Source organism: Miniopterus natalensis, chromosome 17 (assembly GCF_054644295.1).
Source record: "Miniopterus natalensis isolate mMinNat1 chromosome 17, mMinNat1.hap1, whole genome shotgun sequence".
NCBI classification, from domain to species: domain Eukaryota; kingdom Metazoa; phylum Chordata; class Mammalia; order Chiroptera; family Miniopteridae; genus Miniopterus; species Miniopterus natalensis.
In genome coordinates, this window is record NC_142097.1 from 19,068,030 (window position 1) to 19,092,241 (window position 24,212).

A 24,212-nucleotide genomic window follows, 5' to 3' on the forward strand; every position below is an offset into this window, starting at 1 on the left:
CCCCTCTCCACTTCCTGATTCAGGTTTCATGATCTGGAATGTGAATTCCTCACCAAGTGGCTGTTACCTTTTTTGTTTTTCTTCAGGCTATTCACGGTGCCTAGTGTGCCTTTCCTCCCAGCAAGTGCTTACCAATCCTTGAATACCAGTTTAGACAGCGCCTCCTCCAGGCAGCCTTCCCTGACCCCTAGTTGAGTAAGGATCTGTCCTCTGGACTCCCACAGCACCCCCTGCTGTTCCTCTCCTAGCACTTACTACAAGGCATTAGTGGTTCACATATTGGCTGCCCAGCTCCACCAGACTCTGAGCTCCCCATAGGTAGGCCCACGTGTTAGGCATCTGTGGATTCCCAGGTTGTGAAGATGCTCAGTAAATATTTGCCAGATTCATGGATGGCTGGATGGTGGGCTCAGCTGGAAATAAGAAGAGCACAAGGAAAATGGGAAAGACAGACTTAAAGTTGAAGTCCAAGGGCAGAGAGGAGCAGCCAAGACTAGGCTGGCCGTCGTGGAGCCAGTGAGGTGACGGGCTCTTCGGGCGAGGGAGGGTCAAGGAGAATTCCAAGGGCAAGGCCCAGGAGGAGAGGGGAGAGCAGGTGTCACATGGTCAGTGAGGGGGAGCGGGGCCTGCTGCTGGCACCTGCCCAGGCCCAGTCTAAAAGGGCGTGGCTTCAGCTGCGATTATGCACCTGCCCCACCTCTGGCTCTTAAAGGAAGAGTTTGTGCCTCTATCCCCTCAGGGGGGTAGAGAGTTTACACAAACTGCTCTCCACAGCATATGCAAGCAGGAAATGAAACGGAGCCCCACGCAGGTTCTTACCTATAGTGAGGATCTGGCTGTGTGTGTGTGTGTGTGTGTATGTGTGTGTGTTTGGCAGAGTGCACGTGTGAACTTTACTGTGCCTAGAATCACCTGGGGATCCTGAGGACATGTAGGTTCTGATCAGCAGGCCTGGAGTAGGGTCTGAGACTGAATTTCTGACCATTCCTGGCTGCATTTCTGGTGTTTCTGATGTTCGGTCTTGCTGATGTTCCTGGCCCATGGACAGTAGCACTGAATAGCAAAAAAACTAATTAAAATCAGTGCCCCTGCATCGGGCTTGATGAATATACACTTGGAAGGTAAAGATGATCTGAGTGAAGGCACAGAGTCTTGGAATCATGGAATTTTTAGGATGTTTGAGTTGGGAGGGGCCAGAGATGTTACTATATTTTCCCCGTTGCTTGCTAACTATTCCCCAGATGCTAACCTGTGTAAGATGCACCATTGTTTTGTATATCGCTGGGAAAAAAGGTATCCAGCCAATTAATGACGAGAGGCCATCAACTGTGAAATCCATCTCACTGTCGGAGATGTTAAATGTGTGACTTAGAATTGCTGGAACAAGACATCGGTTGAACTCCACCCTCCCCCTTTTACTAAGGAAAATGTGAGGTGTAGAGAGGAAGGACTTGCCTGGGGTGTGCACGTGGCCAGCAAGAGGCTGAACCAGGATTTGGTGCAGTTTCACTGCTGGGGAGGCCTAAGACTGTGCTCTGACAGCATCGTGGGCCCCAGGGCGAAGCAGGGGGATGTCCCTGTGATGGCTGCATGGCCATGGGGCCTCCGAGATCCCCAGCTCATCCAGAGCTCAGGCGGCACCCTGTGGGGAAGGATCCCTTCTTGTCCCTTGGCAGGGTACTTCTGCTAAGAAACCTCAAGCCCAGGGCTTCCGTTGCCTAATTTTATATTCAGAGCACTCTTTTCTTTCTATTCGGGAAACTCCTAAGGGTAATTGAATCCCAGATGGCGCAGTGTCAGCCGTTCCGCCCTTGGCCTCGCTTCATGGGAATTAGAAGAGAAGGGGCTATTCCACCGTTTCTCTCCGTCTTGTCTCCTCCATGACAAATATTGGAATCAACTGAAAAGCAGAACTGGATCACCCAGGGCAGTGGTGCTCAGCCCACACTGGGTCAGAATCCCTGGGGAACCTGAATAAACCACAGCTGCCCTGGGCTCACCTGCGATTAGGATGCTTTTGTTCTGGCATAGGGCCCAAATATGCATATTTTTCAAAAGCTGCCTAGAGGATTCTAACCCTGTAACTAGGTTGAGATCCAGTCCAGCCTATTTGACAGAGGGGAAAACTGAGGTCCAGAAAAGCCAAGTGATTTGCCTGGGGTCATGCGGTTGACTGCAGAGGTGGGATTAGGCTTCGGGTCTCTGGGTTATCGCTGAATTCCTCATTCAAAGCTTGAACTAGCCTGTCCCAGTGAGCCTTTCCTGCAGGCAACAGACTGCATAAGCACACAGCTGTGTGTGTGTGTGTGTGTGAGAGAGAGAGAGAGAGATAGAGAGAGAGAGAGAAAGAGAGAGAGATTCACTCTCTCTTGGAAAATCCATGCAGAAATTAACAGTAGAGCTTGGAAGGAGTTCAAGTAAAAAGACCTCAAGTTGAACATGAACATGTTCGATGCTGTTGCCTGATTACCATTCTTGACAACTCAGAGTGGGGAGTCTAACCCCTTCCCAGCTCCCCAGACGGAATTCAGCCTCTTTTGGTGAAATGGGCACATCACCAGGGCTCACAGGCCTTATTTCCTAGCCCTGAGGCCATGTTAGGGGCCATCTGTGGACCGTCTCCAAGTTCCCTATGCCCCCGTGTCAGAGAGCCTGCCATCCCCAGGATCAGGGGCTGGCTGTCCAGGGCTGGGTGGCCTGGGCTGCTCTATAAAGTTTACTGACCATGGAATGGCTCATCAGAAAGCGATGTAGTCCCCGTCAGAGACTGCCCTGAGGAAGAAATTAATGGGAAGGATGAGCTGTTAAATTAGGCAGAAATGAAACACCCCGTTGAGCTGGTGTCTTCAGGCAGGTGAGCCGCGGGCACTGGAAGGAGGTGGGTGTGTTTGCAGCCCGCCGCGGCTGCCCAGGGTTTCCCTCCGAAGCAGAGCGCCTCTCCCAAGGCCGCTGACCATCCGCCGAGAGGCCCAGGCCACAGTGCTCAGTCCGCCCGAATGTGGAACTCGCCTGTGCACTCACCTCCACGGCAACAGCCCAGTGTGAGCGTGCTGGTGCGTGTGTGTAAGGGGGTGCCGGGAGTGCAAGCAGTACCAGGGAGGAACCAAGCCAGGGCTGCCAGCAGCATCACTGGGGCTCTGGCCATCGAATGGCAGTGGGTCTTCTGGTCCTTCTCACCATTCGGAGTTTTCCAACTTTGGGGTGCACCTGCATTCCTGGAGGGGCTTGTTAGAAAGGCAGATTCCTGGGCCCCACCTTCCGAAAGTCTGACATAGGTGTGTGTGTTGGGCCTAGGAATGTGCATTTAACTTTCTTCCTATCTGCTTCTGACACACTGAAGTTAGCGAGAGACCAGCTTTGGAAAACTTCATTCTCAATACTGAGGTGATGGGGGGAATTTTGGACCCTGATATCTCAACTGTAAATCAGGAGGAAGAACTAGATGACCTTTAGCATCTTTCCAGCTCTATGCACCTGTTGTTTCCCTACCTGCCCACGGAGGTGGACGCGAGCATGGCAGCTGGAAGCCAAGGTGGAAGAGGCGTGGACGTTTAAAATGCGGCCCAACGTGTGCTCCTGGCAGGGCCGGCTGCGCTGTAACCACTGACAGCCAAACCCCAGGGTCTTCTAAGATCTTGCTGGTCGGAGGAACCAGACACCTTTCTGGAATAAGCCTCTGGAGAGTGGAAGGAAGATCATTTTCAAGCAGTGGGGCTCCGTGGTGTTTGGTGGAACTGAATGGAGGCTCTGGTGTCTGTGCCCGGCCTCCAGGGCTGGCTCAGGGTTGGGGGCTCTGGCAAGATTGTGGCTGCGATCCTCAGTGTGGTTAAGCAGCCTGGTCACACAGATGCGAGCAGCTCAGCCCCAGGGGGCACTCGAGGCAGCACAGTCTTATCTGGCATTGGAGTGGGGGGCAAGGGACAGACAGAGGCTGTACCTGTCCAGATTCAGAAAGAAGTCGTTGTGCTTTGGTTTATACAATGAGTCTTCCAGTAAAATTGAGCCTGCCTCACTTTGATCAATTGATATAAGCCTATTTTTTTTAAAAAAATATGTCTTTATTGATTTCAGAGAGATGAAGGGAGATGGAGAGAGAAAGACAGAAACATCAATGATGAGAGAGTCATTGACCAGCTGCCTCCTGCACGCCCTGCTGGGGACCGGGACCGCGACCCGGGCATGTGCCCTGACTGGGAATCGAACCCCCATCGCCTGGATCCTAGGTTGACGCTTAACCGCTGAGCAACGCCAGGCCGGGCGATATAAGTCTATTTGAACAGAACTACATAAAGTTCATTGGCATATTAAAACATTTTGAGGAACGATTCTGGGATGCCTTCTGCAGAGCCACGACGGTCCTTGTACTATGCATGATAATTACTAGGAAATTAATTTTTCACCAGCACATCAGAAGTGATTGAAATTTTACAAAGGACTTTCATTAACATGAGCTAATTTATCCTCATAATAACCCCTGGGAGGTAAGTCAGGCAGGCCTGCAATCCAAGTACAGGGAGGCCAGCGGGTCACAGAGCTGCTGGGGACAGACCTCACGTTGGAATCATGCTCCTTCCTTGAAGCACAGAGCTGTGGCAGGCTGGGAAAGGCAGGGAGGATTGATAAATGAGAGTGTATTTCCATGTGTCATTTTTTTTTTTTTTTTTTTTTAGCAAGCATACCTGTTGTGCTTTTAGAGTGATTGAAAATATCTTTATTTGACTTACCCACATGCAGTATTTATATCTGTTCTTTCCCTCCTGAGAAGTAAGAGAACGCCTTTTTGATTCCCACTATAGCTTCTCTCTGACATAACCCAGTCCGTGATAAAGCTTTTTCTTGTCTGTGGCTGTCAGCTGTCTAGTCACCATCTATCTTCCTTTGGTCGCCTACTCTCTTTCTTTTTTGACATGAAAATCTTTGGGAAAATATTTTTCAAGAACCTTGCAAATGCTGATTTCCCTTGACCCCAGTAATCTCATGCTTCTAAAAACCACACTAAGGAGAGAATGAATATTAGCCTAAAAAATGATCTTCAGGCTCTGCGCACAAAGATGTTCGGCGGAGTATTAGTTACAACAGCAAAAACAGATAAAGCCACTCAAGCGTTCAACACCAGAGGGGGGGTCGACAGGTAAATTATGACACGTCCACTTGATACAAATGTTACGCAGCCATTCAAATGGTGGCTACGGAGCGCAGGTAAGGACCAGGAGAAATGCTTTCAACAGCTTGTTAGTGAGGACACACACCTGCTTACACCATATGACAGTGACCTTTTCACCTCATGGCACATAAGCTAATTACTAAAATTCTGTAGCACACCAAGAACTTTATTTTTTGCTAATATGACCAAAAAAAGGTATAATTCTGATTCATTCACACCAGAATAGTTGTGTTGGCTGTTGTCATTTTTTTATTTGACAATCTCAGGGAAAAGAGGTCAGTTCCCCTGCATATTTTAAACATTCTTGCGGCACACCGGTTGAAAATTGCTGCTGTATAATTATGGCTCTAAAACAAAAAAACCCACAACAATGAAAACCCCACAACAACAAAACCCAAATCCATGAAATCTATAGGCAGAAAAATAAATCTGAAAGAACATTCCAAAGCATTAAACTCAGGATGTCTTTGGCGGTTAAGCTTTCATGCTTTCTATTTTTCTGTCTTTTCCGAACGTACGGCGATGCATGTGTGTGATTCTGAAGGGAAAGGTGGCAGATCCTTTGGTGGCGCTGCAGGGAGTGGTCAGGAGCGTGGACTTAGAGAAGGGCCTGGGCTTGGTTCAGGGCCCAGTCACTTCCAAGGGCCGTGGGTAAGTCCTCTCAGTGTTCGTTTCTCAGATGGGAAATGGGGACCCACCCTACTTAATGGACATGGTCATTTGGGGTTTAGTTTACTAAAATTAATGGCACATGGTAAGGGCTCTACCTCTAGTGAAAACGACTGAATGAATTCTTACTCCAACGATACCGGGAGCAGGGTGGGGGGCAACGCCCGGCCTTACCTGACGGGTCTGAGCAAATGTGTGTTCATTCATCCATGTATGTTTACAAACTGTCTACCATGTGCGAGAAATCGCGCCAAGGAAACGGTTTCTGTGCCACTAACATCAGCCTCATGCGACATAACAAGCTAAGGAGAGAAACAGAACTGGGAGGAAGATTGGGCTAGGCAGCGGAAAGAAAAAAGTGGAGTAAAATGAAAAACGAAAAAAGCTCTGGATCAGATTTTGAAAGCATTTAACCTTCACAACAGCTCCCTGAGGCGGGAATGCTTGGCCTTGGACTTTGACAGAGGGGGCCTGAGAGATTAAGGCCCTTGATGGGGAAGCCACAGCGGTGGGGACGCTGAAGCACACACTGAGTCACCTCCCACCTCACAACAGACGGGCTCTGTCTCCCCAGGTCCTTCCCCGCCAGGCCAGGACACAGGGCCATCCGTCCGTCAGGGTTTCCTCTGGGCCCTGGGAACACTGCCTGCCAGTCTTTTCACTGTGCCCTTCTCTCTCAGAAAGGCAATGGCTTAATTAGTAAAGAACTAGAGTTGGGGACTTATTTTTGGTGAGCCACGAGGGTTAGAAAGACAACTCGGAGCACAGGCACGTGGCACCTGCGGGGAGGGTGGTTGGCCACCCTAGACTCAGCCCCTAGAAGCTGCAGGGAGGGATTGCGGATTTGAGTCATTGCAGGCCACCATCCGGCCCTAAGCTGTTGAATTTATTGGCATACAGTTATTAAATTTTCTCGAATTACCCCTTTTATATCTGTAGATTCTATACTCTCTCCTTCCCTTGTGTTTTTCTCTTGATCATTTTAGCTAGAGGTTAATCAATTTTATTAATTGTATCAAACAATTTCTTTGGCGTCATTGTTTTTCTCTGTTTTTATATTTCATTGACCCCTGTTCTGAACTTAATTATTTCCTTTCTTGAGCTTACTTTTGGTGTAATTTGCTTTTCTTTCTCTCGTTTCCTAATGTGGAAGCTGAGGTCATTGATTTGAGACTTTATTTTTTTTAATATAGGTGTTCAATTCTATAAATTTCCTTTTTAGTACTGCTCTAGTGGCACCCACAAATTTTCATTTTTCCTCAGCTTGAAATGCTTTCTAATTTGTCTTTGGATGTCTTCTTTCACCCGTGGATTACTTAGAAGTATGTTATTTAGCTTCCTCATATTTGGGGGTTTTTATATCTGTCTGTGATTGATTTCTAATTTAATTCCATTTTGACCAGTGAACCTAGTCAGCATAACTTTGAACCCTTTTAACTTTATTGAAATCTGTGGCCCAGAATAGGGTCTATTTTGGCAAATGTCCTTTGCGTACTTGAAAAGAATGTGCATTTTGCCATTTCTGCAGGGGGTGTAAATGTCCATTAGGTTGGTTGACAGCGTGGTTCAAATCTTCTGTTTCCTTGCTGGTTTTCTGTCTACTTGTGCTAACAACAATTATTGAGAGAGAGGTTTGAAATCCCCAGCTGTCATTGTGGCTTTGTCTACTTCTCTTTGCAGTTCTATCAGTTTTTGCTTTACGTATTTTTGCAGCTTTGCCATTAGGTGCATAAATGTTTAGGGCTGTTTTGTCTTCTTGATGAACTGGCCCTTTCGCTGTATGTAATGACCTTCTTTATTCGTGGGGATGTTATCGGCTCTGAAATCTACTTCGTCGTGAGGATAGCCATTCGCACTTTCTTTTGGGCGGTGCAAAGATGTCATATACGAGTCCATCCTTTCCTTTGACCTCTTTGTATCTTATACTTAAAGTGCATGGCCTTGGTAGCCAGCGCAGTGTTGGGACTTGCTTTTTTATTGCCTGACAATCTGCCCTTTAATTGTCGCGCTGAGACCATTTCCATTTTATGTGATTATTAAGCCTACAGTCCTGCTGTGTGTGGTCTGTCGGGTCCCCCTTGCTCTCCGTTCCCCTTCTCCTCATTTTTTGCCTTCTAATATTCGCTCTTGAAAACTATTGTTTCATATATCTTGTCTGGCTTTTTTTGGTAGTTTTGTGTGAGAGAATAAACCCACTCTGTCACTGTTTCTTGACTAGAAGCAGGAGTCAGGGCCTCTGCTGCCACCAGCCGTCCAAGCCATGCCAGCGCCAGGCTCACTTTAATACCAGGGGCTCAATGCTCTTCCCAGGCAAAGAGCAGGCCTGAGTCAGGGATGCCCGGGCCACCATGTGGCATCGCCTCTCCACCCAGAAAAGAGTGATGGAGCCACTTCACGAGGAAGCACTTACACAGTCATTAGCAAATCTGATTCTCTCAAGAGCCAAGTGAGATAAATAGGCATTATTAGTCCGCTTGACAGGCAGGGAGTCGGAGGCCCGGAGAGGCATAGTGAGCTGCCCGTGGCTACATGGGGAGCAGCCGGCAGGGCCAGGGCGCTAACCAGGGCCCTGTCTTCCACTCCTGGGCTGGGCTTGCTGCTTCCTTCCCCCCTCACAGCCAGGCCGCCGGCAGGGAGCTCAGCTTTCATTCGGGATTGTGAAGACAAACGGATTTCCCTGCTGGGAATAGGAAAAACAATCCAGTTTGCTGCTAGAAAACATGTGGAAGAGCAGGGCCACAATGGGCGCAGTCCCAGGAGGGTCGCTGCGCTGCAGGGAGGCGTGTCGTGTATGGTACAATCCTGTGGTTTTTGACCGTTGCCATGGTGTGTGGACAGAATGGCAGTGTGTTTCCTTGGAAAATTTCAACAGTCACTCATCCTCATTTCTACTAGGACCCACTGAAGGAATGGGTGAGCCTGGGGGAATTGCCATAATAATAAAAATGTTTGCTACCCATCAAGAAGTAAGTTGCTATCACTAAGCGGCTTCTTAAAAGCTTGTAAAATAAAGCCACGTCAATCACATTTGAAGGGGAGTTGGCATTAGAAAGTTGGGGAGCTCTGAAATGGATTCTCTTTCATTGAGGGTCTTCTTTCCTCTCGGTTACCAGGAATTCTGTCGCACACAGCTGTCAGAAGGCCCCGGCCTCTTTGGTGGCCTGTGAGCTCAGACAAAGGGTGGGATGGTAGAAAGAACACAGGCTTTGGAAGCTGAAAGGTCTGGGTTTGAATTGTGTCTCTGAGCTACTAAGCCTTAGTTTCTCCACCTTTAAGATGGGCACAGGAAAGCCTGTCTTGAAGGCAGGACTGATGAGGCAGCCTGGATTAGGTAGCTGGCCAATGGTGCCCACGGATCACCACCATCACACGGGGGGTCCTGAGAGTTGAGGCATAAGGAATGATGGAGCCCTCTCCTGCAGAGGAGCAAGTCTCAGTGTCAGGGACAGACACACAACAAGTAAAAGACCTGGAAGGTTGGCAACCAAAGTCTTTATAGTGGGGCAGGGAGGTGCTGTTGAGCTGACAGCAGGGACTAAAACTGAGAGCCTGGACATCCCTGTGACGCAGCGCAGTACCGAGGGCATTGAGTTAGGGAAGAGGCTTGCTCATTTTAGGAGCAATGGAGTGGTTAAGGACAGCTGTGGATCTAATCCAACCTAATCAACCCAATCCAATCTCATTCAAGCTCATCCAGCCTGCTGAGCTGATAAATCCACCCCACACGGGTGGAAGTCAGAAGCGGTGCCGGGCACTGCGCTCTTCAACGGTCCTTGGGAACTGCACACTGTTGCCCAAGACTGGGGGGGAGGGGTGCCTTTAAAAAAAAACTAACTACAAACACAGAAAAAAAATATTTACAAAAGTTGCTTTTCCTAAAAGGGAACCTTCAGAGCTGCAGGCCTTTCCCTGTGGCCTCTGCACGTGCTGGGAGCAGAAGCAGGGTTTGGGGGAGGATGTCCCTGGGGAAGGCATTGCAGGACCAGCTTGGGGAGGAGCTGTCCCTGGCTGGAGGGAGCAGGCCCCCCCACCCTTACGTGAGCTTGTCCGTCTGTTAGATGTTGGGTCCAACAATAAAACATATTTGTCAATAGCTGCATTATGCATATCCTTAAAAATCTGCACAATTAATACATATAAATACACACATTCATTCCAGGGCTCCAGAAAAATAAAAAATCTTGCACCCTCAATTCTGTTCCTTTTCTCCAAGCAGCTCTCAGTATGGCATGCTCCTCTCTGGAAGTTTTCTGTGGCTACTGTGCATACATGAGCATTTAATAAATATATCTCTTAGTTTAATGTGTATTTTTAACACAAATGGGATTACACTGTATGCATTGTTCTGGAATTTGCTTTTTTTTTTACTTACTAGTATATCTTGGAAAATGTCCCCAAGGGACCTCCAGGTCTTTCTAAGCTGGTTTACCTGTTGCAGGGAGGTGGGGGGATTCATATGCATTTGCCCTCCTCTATTTAATCATTCCCTATTGACGAATATTTAAGTTGTTTCTAAATTTTTGCTCTCACAAGCAGAGCTGCAGGAAAGATCTTTGTGCTTCTTGGGGTACATTTGTAAGTAAGTATTTCTTTTAGAACAGATTCCAAGGAGTGAAATTGTCGGATTGAAGAAGATGTGTGCTTTTGTATTTTAATGGATCCTCCCAGGTCCCCACCCATCTCTCTAGCCCGAAGGCTCTCCCAGTTTACACTCCCTCAGCAGCTGTCTCATTTGCCCTCTCCAGAGAGGGTGGGCTTATTTGCTGGGATCTCACGCCCCTTCTGCGTGTTCCTTTTACAGTCCTCTTGCCTCTCCCTATAGACCTTGGCTAAATGCCATCTTCCTGTCCTTTGCCACCCAACTGAGTCAAAGGTCCCATTTTAAGGACTCTGAGTGCTATCTCAAAACATAAAGCAGATAAATCAAGGAGCAAGGACTCCCATTTGAGAATGATTTTTTGTTCCACCATAAGATCTGCTGCAGGGTTTGTTGCAATCCATTAACTGTTGATTAAATCTGCAATTCATTCATTCATTTATTCATTCATTCACAGCATTAAGCTCTGTGCTGGCTTTTTTGGAATCTTTTCTTTCAAAGGGCATACTCTCATTGCATAGGGCAAGACATGCCAATAACTTGTGTTATTAGATAAACATGCATTCATAGTTGGCTGGCTAAAAAAAGAGAGAGAGAGAGCAAGAGAGATCTCAGTAGGTGAGAGACCAGAGATACTTTGGGGATAGAGCAGTGTAACAGATTAGCACTAAGATTTACTAGCGCACAGTGGATGATTACTGGGGCTGTCCAGCCAGTTTGTCACAACAGAAACAAATGGAGGGACTTCGCTATCCCTGGGCAGCAGTTGTTTTCAAGCGTGAAGGAGAAGGGGGGAAATAGAAAAGAGATGTCTTACCAGGCCCCTTTCCTGTGCCCTTGCCAAGGCAGTGTGACAGTCAGCAGGACCGTTCACATTCATTCATTCATCTTTCAGTCATGTTGATATTTCTTTTTTAAAAAAATTTTGGTTAATCCCAGCCAGAGGATATTTTTTCCTTTTTTTTTTTTTTTTTAGAGAGAGTGGAAGAGAGGAAGGGAGAGAGAGAAACACATCGACGTGAGAGTCTCCCTCATGTGGGATTGAGCCTGCAACCCAGGTACCAAACCTTGACCGGAACCCAACCTGCGGCCCTTCAGTCCAAGGGCTGACACTCTAACCACTGAGCAAAACTGTCCAGGGCATATTTCTAAAAGACTTGTTTGTGATTAACCTTCCCGGCTGGCAGGAAAAAAGATGAAACAGCTTTCAGCTGCATACGGAAATGTCCTCTACAGATAATTTTTTATCCCTTATTATAAACAAACCCATCGGAATCCAAGGCCGCACTGTTTGGAGTTCAGATAGTGAGCTGCTCATGAATCAAAAGAGAATGCGGTACTGGGCCGCAGGACCCAACCAAAGAATGTTCTGATTTATTAACTTGTCCCCCGAGTAAGATAAAGTTGATGAGTGAATGGACAGTGGGCCTCCTCCCTACTGCCTGGGTTTGAGGAGGAAACAAGCTGTTGAGAGATAAGCAACTGGCGTCTGATGCCAGTTAGTGCAGAGAGGGTCCAGGAGAAGTCCCGCCCTGATGGATGCTGGTGAGCGTGGGCACCCACCTTGGACCAGACTGGGGCTGCCCTGGCAGTTACTACAATTTACGGCTTACCCTTTTTTATTTTATGCGCTCAGTAAAGGGATTTTTATTTTTATTTTTTAGATCCTCGTGTTAAAGACTGTTTAACTCATATCTGAAGGCTAAGTAGAGCTTAAATGGACTGTAAGTTATTGAACATAGCCCTCAGAGATCATTCTACAACATTCTATCCATCCATCTAAGCATTGTAGGACCTAGTATTTTCCCCTAAGAAATTTACAGTATACTGTGCTGGGGCACATTATATAGACACATATAGCTCTTACTCTATGATTGATTGCCTGCCTCTCCTGCTGGACTGTAAGCTCTGAGAACCAGGTCAGTCCTGTTCGCCGATGACTCCCTCGTGCCTAACACAGTGCCTGGCACGTAGTAGATGCTCGAAAATAAATGAGTCAGCAGGAAATGATCAGGAACAGGGCAGGAAGGCTCCAGGCCTGGAGGGGGGGGCAGTGGGTGGAGCAGAGGGGGCCGCTGAAGAGCAGTGGGATGTAACCTCTGGGAAAGGTGAGAGCTGGAGCCAGGGCGTGGCATTTGGACTTTGTTCTCTGGGTTGGGAAAGGCAGTGCTGTGCATCAAGCAGGAGAGTGACATGATAAACAAGGCTCCTTCTCTCTCCCTCACACGTTTGTTTATTTATTCATTCCACTTAATACAGTTTGTCAAGCATCTTCTAGGTGTAAATGCTGAGGTATAAAACCCAGAAATAAGATAGGGTCATATCTTCAAAGCTCACAAGCTGGTAGGGAGGACGGGTAAATAAACAGATGATCACCGTGCATAAATTTTAGGCGAGCGAGTCACACAGAATACTCTAGGATGGCCTTCTGGAGGAGGTAACATCTGAGCCGAGTCTCAAAGGCTCGTGTGAACTAGATAAAGGATGGGTGGGGAGGGCGTTGTTGGCACAGGGAGAGAGAGGGAGGGGCATGCGGGATGCTCGGGAATGACTGCACGCAGCTCAGGAAAGCCGGTGCCTGTGTGGGAGGCGGGGAGTGGGCAGAGAGGGGCAGAAAAGGTAGGCAGGGGCCCGAGCAGAACCACCCATGCGGGCATTCCTGGGCTTCACCCCGTAGGTAATGAGGGGGGACATGCTCGGATCTGTGTTTTAGGAAGAGCATGTTGGTGCACTGACTGCATCGGAGAGGGGCAAGGTGGGCAGCAGGGAAACCAGCAAAGCAGCTGCTGTTCTTCCCCAGGTGAGGAACCATGGACTGAGTTCAAGTAGTGCCCGGGGTGAGGGGTAATAATAGCTAGGCATTTACTGAGCGCTTACTATATGCCAAGAGCTGTTCTACATGAATTCGTTAACTCACTCAGTCCTCCAGTCACTCACTGAATGGAAGGATCATTATTCCCATTTCACAGGTGAGGAGACTGAGGCACAAGGTCACACACATCTAATGAATGCAGATTTGTATGCAGGCCATTCACAGGGTTGGGGAATCTAAGGGAAGCAGCAATTTTAGGGTGCAGGTGGGGGTCACAGGAAGAAAAGGAGCCCAGTTTAGACTGTTCATTTGAGATGCCCATGGAAATCGGAGAGGAGGCGCCTGGCAGCTCCCGGACTGCTGGGTCTAGAGCGCAGGAAAGAGCTCTGGGCTTGGGGTGGCAATCTGAAAGTCACGGTCAAGGCCGAACTCACTCAAGGACATTGCAGACTGGGAGATGACAGAAACAGCATCCTGGAGTGCCTGTCATCTCAGGGGTGATCAGAGAAAGAACTGCTTAGGAAGGGGACTCGGAGGAATGGGTGGAGAGGCGAGAAGAAACCCAGAGCGGGGTGGAGACATGTGCCACAGGGAGGGGGCGGTCGAGCCCACATGAGGCTTCGAGACCCAGTGGGCTGAGGGCTGAGGAGGGAGCTGCGTTCTTACCAACAGATTGGGGTTAGTCACAAAGACTTCATGGCTGACCTTGACAAAGAAAAGTTTCAATGGCATGCTAGAGGTGGCTGGGAAGGGAAAGAGAGGTAGAGACAAGTAAGTCTAGAAAACTCTTTGGAGACTCTTTGTTGCAAGGAAAGGAGAGGGAGGGGCTCAAGGCAGAGGGGGGCAGGATGGGGCAAAGCTGCCTCCTAGACTTGAGCTCACTGCGTGTGGACTCCCCAACAGAGCTGAGCGCGCCGGCTCACCCTAGCCGGTCGACTGTTTCTTCCTCCCTCCTCCAGTCCTTGCCATCACCTCCCCCTGCTAACATCGAGTTCTCATTGGGTAGGAAAAAAATGGTGAAAATCTGACTATTGGTAAAACCATGTGGGGATCTGAAGATATTTCTAGTTAAGAGGCTGAATGGCAACAAGTGATGAAGTGGCTAAGCTGGTAGATGTCTAATTGATTTTTATTTTCATCTGTTGATGGGAAACAATGTTCTCTGTTGCTCATGGAGCGAATGGCCTCACAGTGGGCTATTCTGCCGTCTGATGCCTTCCTGGTGCTTTCTGGAGCAGAGTTGAACGCTGCTGTGTTTATGAGGCTCCTGCTTTGGCAGTTTGAAAATTGCTGAAGGCATGCATAACAAATTCTCTCCCTTGCCTTGAAAACAACAACAACAACAACAACAATTGGGCAAACCTCCATTTCTAAAGGGCCCATGGAAACGCAGATATTAAGGATCATGTATTCGCCTGTCAGATTGACAAATGAGCCGTCTCTTGTGAAAGGCACTCGGGAAGATGTGTTCGGGAGCTTGAGGGAGCTGTCCAAAGTGGGCAGGGGGCACCCCACCCAACAGTTGGGCCTTTTTGCTTGGGGTGGGGGATACTGTTTCTGGTGGTGAGCCACAGAGGGATTCCCTCCGAATGTTGGAAATCTGGTCAACCTATGTCAAAGGCAAAGACTTAGGCTTCTGCAGGAGCCAGCTGGCCTCACACGTCCTGCCAATGACCTAATTGAGGCCAACAGGACACAAGTGTTAGTGTTTGTCTTCATTTACAGCCTGAATATGCTAGAGGGCAGCTGCTCCAGGCAGGGTGCGTGTGACAATGGGCGTTCTCATGGCACTTAGGATACAGCTCAAATGAGAAACCAACACAGAGTCCAGGCTATGGAATTAAAATCCTTCTCATACCCAGTGCTTCCAAACTGGTAGTGGAAATGGTTCCTGGTGAGAATGAGATGCCTCTGAGTAGTGATTTCTAACCCGGACTCCCCAAGGTGTTTCTGACACCCTCAAATGTAAACCCAGGGCCACATTTTCCAGAGAATTTCCTGGACCATGAAGCTGGTGTGCCAACCACAGCCAGGTTCTCCAGATTTATTCTCAGGCCTACCAAAAAGCACAGGCAAGGGCAAGGTGGTGGTTTAAATATTTGATGAGACCTAGCCGGGTGGCTCAATTGGTTAGAGTGTTGTCCCAAACACCAAAAGGTTGCAAGTTCGATTCCTGGTCAGGACACATACCTAGAGTGGGGGTTCAATTCCCAGTTGGGGTGAGTGTGGGAGGCAACAGATAGATGTTTCTCTCTCACATGATGTTTTTCTGTCTCTCTTGTGCTCTGTCTCTCCTCTTTCCTCTCTCTCTAAAATCAATAAACATATCCTTGGGTGAAGATAAAAAAAATATTTGATGACTACATGGATAAACATTTAGAAAACAAGAATCTCCGCCAGGCTCTTTGAGCAGGGGGTGGGAGATGATAAGTCTTTTTTGATATCAAATCATGACTGAGGCTCCCACCAGGATCAGTAATCACCTTAACTTTGGGGCAAAGAGTCTGACTAGTGATGTCAATACCGAAGACAGCTTGTCTGGTGCTCCTACCACGTGACTGCCTCAGATTTGCACTTGCACATATATTTGCTTACTAATTTAATTCCTCCCCAATTCCAGAGCTCTGTCCTGGCCCTCTCATCTGTTCCCTCAACTCTCCTGTGCACAGATGGCTTCCAGACCTGTATCTCTAGCCCTGACTCCTTTTATAAGCTTTTGGTTTGATTCAGGCCTCTATGTGTGCACCCAGAAATGACACAGAGGTCATCATCTCTCACAGGTGGGCTTCACGGCCTCAGGGGGAAGGGCCGCGAGGGCAGATTCTAATGGGAATTTTGGCAGGGGTGGGCGGTGAGGCGGGGAGAGCATTAGAGTGCTATTTGAGCATAGAGTGCAGACTGGAGCATTAGAGGGTGTTTATTTTTTCAACAATGCACTTTTACTGAGCTCATATCTAAGCAAGGCACTGGGAATATACCATCTGACAGACAGTCCTTGCTCTCAGTTCCTAAGAGGCAGGTGGAAGGAGCAGTGATACACAGGGAAAGCAAGTCTTATAAAGTTTTAGGAGTGTGACAAAATTGTCCCGAACCCACTTCATCCTATGAGCTCTCCAAGGCCAGGACCAGGTGTTGCTTGTCTTCATATTGCCAGCACACAGTAGGTGTTCAGTGAATATTTGTTGAATGAATGCACAACGTGGAATATGGATGGACAGAAAGGTCTTCTTAGAGACCATGGTCTATGAGCAGTATTTGGAAATAGGAAGAGGCCTTTGCCAGGTAGACAGACAAGGAAGGGATTCTGGGTAGAAGGAACAGTGGGTGCAGATGCACCGAGGCAGGCACCCAAGAGCGTGGAGAGTTTGGTGGATGGGTCTCCATTCTGGAATGTAGGGCACCTGTTGGTCAACCACAGGCAGATAGTGTGGCTGGAGAGGGGGCAGGGGGCAGGGGGCAGTGGGAACAGGGTCTCAGAAGCCATTCTAAAGGGCTGGGATTTTGCAGATTACAGGAAGCCTGGGGAATTTAAGGGTTTTAGGCAGGGACCACTATGTGAGGGGACTGAGGAAGGGGCACTAACAAGGCGCATGCCCAGAGCCTCTCTTCTAAAGTTAGGGCTGCTATTTATTTTAGCTCCTGCAGAGGATATTTATTATAAATAAATTAATAAAATTGCTGTCTGCCAAACTTCCAGGCAATAGCTGTGTGCTTGAGTGACACGGGCAGGGACTCCCAGGCTGTGCATGCTGGAGGCCCTTTGAAGTCATTTAACCCATTCCTCCCATTCTCTGGATGGGAAACCTGAGGCACAGGGTTGTAGTCTGGTTTTCTCTCCACAGAAAGATCTGGCTCAAAGCTGAGCCCTGCTACTTCCCTGCCTATGTGACCTTAAGCTCTTACTTAACTACTTAGTTTTGTCATCTGGACTGTGGAGGTAACAACAGTCTCCTTTTGGGGTTGTTGTGGGGGACTAAAGAAGATAATGCATGACAAGGGTCACTGCAGCTCAATGCCTGGCAGGTAGTGTGCGCTCAGTTAGTAGTAACTTTTTGTCTGAGCCTTCGGGGTTCTGCTTCTGCTCCCAGCATGCTATCCCAATGTCTGTCTCTGGTGGTGGTGGTCTTGGGATCATGCAGGGGCTTCTGTAGCAGCTGAGCTAGCTGGGGGGGGGGGGGGGGGTGCATTTCTCACATTGTCCACAAAGGCAGGAGCATACCTTGGCCTAATTGGGGTTAGGGCAAATACTGATTTAAAAAGCAATTTGGGCCCGGCTGGTGTGGCTCAGTGGTTGAGTACTGACCTATGATCCAGGAGATCGTGGTTCTATTCCTGGTCAGGGCACATGCCTGGGTTTTAGGCTCAATCCTCAGTTGGGGGCATGCAAGAGGCAGCCAATCAATGACTCTCTCATCATTGATGTTTCTCTCTCTCTCTCTCTCCCTCTTCTTTCCTCTCTCTAAAATCAATAAAGGTAAAATAAACAAACAAAAAAAGCAATTTGATTCAGCTGGTGTGGCATTGGCCCATGCACCAAGAGGTCATCAGTTCCATTCCCAGTCAGGGTACATACCTGGGTTGCGGGCTCGATCCCCTGTAGGGAGCGTGCAGGAGGCAGCTGATTGATGTTTCTATCTCTGGCTCCCTCTCTCTTCCCCTCTCTCTAAAAAAACCAATAAAAACATATATATATATATGTGTATATATATATATATATATATATATATGTAAAAAAACATATATATTTTAAAAAAGCAATTTGGTCTGGATTACAAAATAAAATGAAAACATATTGAAAGGATTGTGTGGGTAATTTTGCATGGCTGGGATGAGTTTTTCCCATGCGAAAGGACTTTTCCATTTACTTAAAGATTCATGGCATGATTCCTTTAAGTCACCAGTTCCTCTTGGAGCCCTCACTCAGGAGTCAATTTCCCTAACGCGATTCACACCAACTTTCCAGGAAAGAGCCCTCTGCTCCCACAGTCCTGTCTCCCCTTCCTGGCCTTCTTCAAGACTCCCGTGAGCTTTGACCCCAGGCAGCGGAATCCTGGAATGGGAACGATGCAGACTCCACAGGCTGTGACACCCACCATGATCTTATGTGCCACCAAGAAAGAAACAGCACCGCCGATTGTAACTGTGAGATACAACTGACTGGGGAACAAACCCTGGTTTCAGAAATGTTACAATGTGAAAAAATAAATATGAAACACAGTGTTTGAGGAACAGGGTCAGCTGGATGGGATAGGTCAGTACCAATGGCAGAGCGAAAATGTACAAATGGGGGCCGATCCCCAAGTTATATGTGGCCTCGAGTTATTGGATTACTATCTTTTCTTTGTGAGAGAAACCACGACTACACAGGCTCTGTGAGGACAGACACTGGCTCTGTCGTGTTCACCACTGTGTCCCCATCACTTCACTCATAGTAGGTGTTCAACAAACATTTGCCGAATGAAAAAACCAAACAAAGCCGCATTATAAAACACGAGGAAAAACCCAGAAAAGAAAGTAAATCATTCATAATCCCCCAACTGTGGGTCTTTTGCTTATTTCCTTTGAGTCTTATTTCCTATGAATATGCTCTTTCATATACGTGTAAACATAACGCATTATCAGATTTAGCTCCGGGACGTGTCTTTGTATTTCTCTATTAATATGAATGAAATGATCAAATGAGATGATGCGGAAATGCTTTGAAGACTGTAAAATGTTTAACTGAATATCTTATTATTAGTTATAATTATCATGGCAATAAGGGTATGAATGAGGCTGCTTTTCTGCAAATATACTTCAAAGCAAACAACGAATTTGCCCTGGGAAGCTGGGAATGTGTTCTGCTCCCACTCATGGTGGGGAGCCCCCTGCCTCACATGGGGAAGGGAAGGGGACTGAAGGGTGGTTAGAAGCCATCAGCTCCAACTCCCTGCCCGCCCAGGGATTTCTTCAGTGTGAGGGATGGAGGGGAAGAGGGGGGCAATAAGTGCATCTTTCGGGCCCACGACAGACAGCAACTTGCAAAGAGCTTTCCTCTTTCCAGCCATCGCCGGTGGCTAGATGGAGTCACACAGCGGCTTTCAGAGAACGCCGCTCCCCTCCCCTCAAGCTGATAGCAACGTGGTCAGAGATGTCAACACGAATAAGTGACAGGTGTGGCACTTAACAGTAAACAACCCACAAAGTCGGATTTGCCCTGGACGGCTAGTCAAAAACTTGCCTTTGGAGAGTCAAAGAAATCATGTTCACAGCTAGTAAGAGGGGAGAGTTTACTCACACAACACGCAGAAGGAAGGACCGACAAAGATTCTCTCCTTGACCAAACCCTAGCCAGGCCCCTCTGAGCCGCTTCCCAACTAAGCCTCAATATTGGTCTATAAGGACCTGAACAGACACTAACATAGTTTCTAACAACTCAAAGCTACGTCTCTGGAATGACCTTGCCCCCGTCCCCTTAAAGTCCCTGCCAAGAGAATTCACTATTTGTTCCTGCCAACCCCTGAAGATAGGGCCTCCATCTCCCTGCGCTTCCAGGAGGGTGGGAGCCTAACTTGGATAAGCGCCAGTCGGACACTCAGATGGACCAGCCTCTCCTTTCCACTCTGTAACTTTTCACTCCCCTGACTGCTCAGGCCTCTTCTGTTCCCACTCCTTCCACCCTGATTTTTCCTTTAAAATGCCCAGTCACCTCTGTACAAATGGAAGTTGAGTTCAGTTCATGCGGAGCCCTCTCTCCTCTTGCAGTGAGTATGTTACCGAGGCTGGCAGCCGCCTAGGTTAACCGCTCGGGCTCCGGTTCACCCTGACTGCCCATCCGTCCGCACACCTCGACTTGTCAGTCTACATTCTCACTCTAAAAATTTTTTATTTCAACTACAATTGATATTCGATATTATATTAGTTTCAAGTGCACAGCATAGTGGTTAGACATTTATATAACTTTTGAAGTGATCCCCTCAATAAATCCAGTACCCACCTGGCCCCATACATAGTTATTACAATGTCATTGACAGTATTCCCTGTGCTCTACTTTCCATCCCTGAGACTAGTTTTCTGACTCAAGCCCTCAGCCATGAATTTGGGTCCCTGCTGTCTGGTTCCTGCCTCCTTCTTTGTCCTCAGAGAGGTTGTTTTTGGGTGTACAGCTCGGTTCCCACCTCGCACACCCTTGCACGCTCCATTTCTGCTCACACCACCTGTCTTAGTCCCTGGGGCCGGTGAGGCCGGGCCAACCTCCCAGCCTCCTCTGCCTCTGCCTGTGCCTGTGCCTGTGCCTGTGCCTGTGCCTGTGCCTGTGCCTGTGCCTCTGCCTGTGCCTGTGCCTGTGCCTGTGCCTCTGCCTGTGCCTCTGCCTGTGCCTGTGCCTGTGCCTGTGCCTCTGCCTGTGCCTGTGCCTGTGCCTGTGCCTCTGCCTGTGCCTGTGCCTGTGCCTCTGCCTGTGCCTGTGCCTCTGCCTCTGCCTGTGCCTGTGCCTCTGCCTCTGCCTGTGCCTGTGCCTCTGCCTGTGCCTGTGCCTGTGCCTCTGCCTGTGCCTGTGCCTCTGCCTGTGCCTGTGCCTGTGCCTGTGCCTGTGCCTGTGCCTGTGCCTCTGCCTGTGCCTCTGCCTGTGCCTCTGCCTCTGCCTCTGCCTGTGCCTGTGCCTCTGCCTGTGCCTGTGCCTCTGCCTGTGCCTGTGCCTCTGCCTGTGCCTGTGCCTGTGCCTCTGCCTGTGCCTGTGCCTGTGCCTGTGCCTGTGCCTGTGCCTGTGCCTGTGCCTCTGCCTGTGCCTGTGCCTGTGCCTGTGCCTCTGCCTGTGCCTGTGCCTCTGCCTGTGCCTGTGCCTCTGCCTGTGCCTGTGCCTCTGCCTGTGCCTGTGCCTGTGCCTCTGCCTGTGCCTGTGCCTGTGCCTGTGCCTCTGCCTGTGCCTGTGCCTGTGCCTGTGCCTGTGCCTCTGCCTGTGCCTGTGCCTCTGCCTCTGCCTGTGCCTGTGCCTCTGCCTGTGCCTGTGCCTCTGCCTGTGCCTGTGCCTGTGCCTCTGCCTGTGCCTGTGCCTCTGCCTGTGCCTGTGCCTCTGCCTGTGCCTGTGCCTGTGCCTCTGCCTGTGCCTGTGCCTGTGCCTCTGCCTGTGCCTGTGCCTCTGCCTGTGCCTGTGCCTGTGCCTGTGCCTCTGCCTGTGCCTGTGCCTGTGCCTGTGCCTCTGCCTCTGCCTGTGCCTGTGCCTCTGCCTGTGCCTGTGCCTCTGCCTGTGCCTCTGCCTGTGCCTGTGCCTGTGCCTGTGCCTCTGCCTCTGCCTCTGCCCCAACACTGCCACCCCACCCCTACGTGCTGCAGTGGAGGCTGGACTTGGCCTTTAGCAACTGCCCCGGCATTAGGTACAGGGCCCAGTTCCTGAGGCCTCCACCATCCATTTCCCCCCAGAGATTCAAAACTACAGCTCACAGATTTCAACCCAGTTTCTAATACAGAATTTTGTTTTATAAAGTGGCGAAAGAGCTCCGGTCGGTACTAGATGAAAGATGACATTTGAGTTCAGTTTTAAAAACAAGGTGAACTTTTAAGTTACACGTGTACCTCCTTGCTGATCACTCCTTCCCTGTTCTCCTGGATTCTTCCTTTCTGACTCGCGGCAGCTGGTGTCACCTCCCTCTCACTGCCCTCACTCTTTGCCCCAGGCCTCCCAGGGCGACGGGACTTCCTCAGAGCCACAGCCTCTCCCGCATTTATTCTAGGCACACCACAGATAGTAGAAAGGAGGGTCCCTGTGTTTCTCTGCAGTCCTGCTTTGAGACTTCCATGCTATTGAGATTCTGTGAACGTCTCCCTTCTAAGATGTGAAACCCATGTCAGGCATGAGCTGTGCCAGTCCTCACTCCACTGACAGGCAGGGTTGACGCAGCAGTCCTGCATGGCTGGGAGTGTCCCTTCCCTGGCACTAAGTCAGAGAGATCGGGCAGGAACCCACCCATGCAAGAGGCTTCCCTCCACTTAAGCTCTATTACGGGACTCCCCAATCCTTTGCCTTTGTGTAGGCAACTTCGAGTTCTATTAACACAAGTGATGCCACATATGAAATCCTGCTTAGCAGTTTCCTGTAGTATCCCTGTTCTCTCTCCCCACCCTTCCAAATATTTCCCCTCCAGAATGTTCCAGCAAAAAGAAAACACAAACACGAAAACCAACGAAAACCAAAGTGAAACAAAAAACCCCACAAACCCAACCAATTCAGAGCAAAAGATAATAAGCTGGGTTTCTTTCACACCCACTTTTTGGAACCAGTAGTTTGTACTGCAGAATCGGGTCGCGAAGGTTAGCTGACACCTTCTCCACTTTCAGAGTAAGTCCCTTTACGGAGCCCAGCTGTGCCCCAGCCTCCAGGGTCATTCAGAACCTTCCAGAAGTGGGAATCCCATTTTTCCTCCTCATGCCTTTGCAGGTAGCCTGGAGAGGCCGAGGACCACGGACCAAGGGAGCCCAGGAACTTACCCTCTGCTCCTGTGTGGCCACGAAGGTCTGGAACCCTGGAGCCACCCCAAAGCCCAGCTCTTGGATGAAAGGCGGCTCAGACTGGCTGTGGATCTGAACTTTCACTCCTGCTTCAAATGTCGTTTCCTCTGAAAAAACAGAGAAGGACAGGACCGTGGGTCAGAGACAACAGGTGCTATGGAGTCCTGGGACTGAACAGCTCCAAGGGACACCAATGAGGCCATGTGGTAAGCAGAATACAAGATCTCAAGGTTGACCACCTCTGTATCCCGTGAAACAGTCAATAGGTCGCCTTCCATGGCAAAGGGACATGGCAGATACCATGAAGTTAGGGACTTGAGGTGGGGACAGCATCCTGGACTATCTGTGGGTTTCAGTGTAATTACCAGGGTCCTTGTAAGAGGGAGGCAGGAGAGCAGAGCCAGAGAGAGAACGGAAACATGCTACACTACTGGCTTTGGAGGAGCCACAAGCCAAGGAATGGAGGCAGCTTCCAGAAGCTGGAAAAGGCAAGGGAGTGGGTGTTCCCTAGAGCCTCCAGAGGGAACGCAGCCCTGCTAACACCTAATTGTTAGCCCAGTGAAACCCATTATGAACTTCTGGCCTCCAGAACTGTCAGACAATATGTTTATATTATTCGAAGCCTCTAAGTTGATGGTAATTTGTTTCAGTAGCAATCAGAAACGAATTCTGGGCAGTTAGGCCAACACCTTGCTTCGGTCTCCAAAACTATAGAACAGGGATATGATGTGGACGGAGCACCTTTATTTTATTTACACACTTTTCTACGGGGCTGTGAGCTGAAGGTGAGGAGATCAGGGGGAGGAAAGCAAGATGATACGGCAGCAGAGATAAAAACACAGGCTTGCCTGGATTGTACGCCACATGCCTGCGCCTCGGAGCTGCAGGAGATGGGCAACTAAAACAGAAGCTTCTGCCTTTTTTTCTTTGGCAGGAGAAATGGCCCTTGGCAATGGGAGGTGGCAGAGGTGACAGGAGATGATGGGACCACAGAGCCTAGCTCATCTTAGATGTTGGCACTCAAGCTTGGTGGAGAGTGCACCTATGTGACATATAAGCCTTTAATGGGCTTCCTTCTCTGTCTTAATCTTCCCAAACAGCCCGCAGAATAAGCTTTCCAAAGTCCAAACCTGTGTAACTCCCCCGTTCTTATCCGGCACCCAATCCCCCTAACCCGCCCTCTCCCAGCCTTGCTCCGAGCAGCCTTGTGCTTCGTGGTGCGAAGGGTCCAGCCCTCCAGGGCTGCCCAGGTTGGTTGTTACCGGTCCTTGTTCTGCACAGAGGCACGTATATCTCATTCTGCCCGGATGTCTCTACCTCGGCACTGGCGATTTAGCTCCCAGCCCCACCCAAAGCAACTCCTTCGCTTGCTCTGTTGAATTCTACACACATGCCTGATATGCCCCTGCCCTCCATGTATCAGTCCTTTATCTGACGGCTGTGCTTCCCCAGGCTGGAGCATCCTGATACCAGGTTCTGGGCTCTCT

At 49.2% G+C, this 24,212-nt stretch overlaps 1 protein-coding gene and 1 long non-coding RNA gene across 2 annotated transcripts in view; one reads left to right on the forward strand and one right to left on the reverse strand.

Annotated features, from left to right (window-relative positions):
- The window catches only part of ASIC2 (acid sensing ion channel subunit 2), a 206,647-nt gene that overhangs the window by 32,502 nt on the left and 149,933 nt on the right, over positions 1 to 24,212 (reverse strand). Inside the window, exon 3 of the mRNA XM_016207016.2 lies at positions 22,705 to 22,832. Within this exon, the coding sequence (XP_016062502.2) occupies positions 22,705 to 22,832 (128 nt within the window). The remainder of the gene's footprint in view (positions 1 to 22,704; positions 22,833 to 24,212) is intronic.
- The window catches only part of LOC107532589 (uncharacterized), a 50,034-nt gene that overhangs the window by 21,884 nt on the left and 3,938 nt on the right, over positions 1 to 24,212 (forward strand). The window contains exon 2 of the long non-coding RNA XR_001602756.2: positions 22,655 to 22,931. This is a non-coding gene — a long non-coding RNA (uncharacterized LOC107532589). The remainder of the gene's footprint in view (positions 1 to 22,654; positions 22,932 to 24,212) is intronic.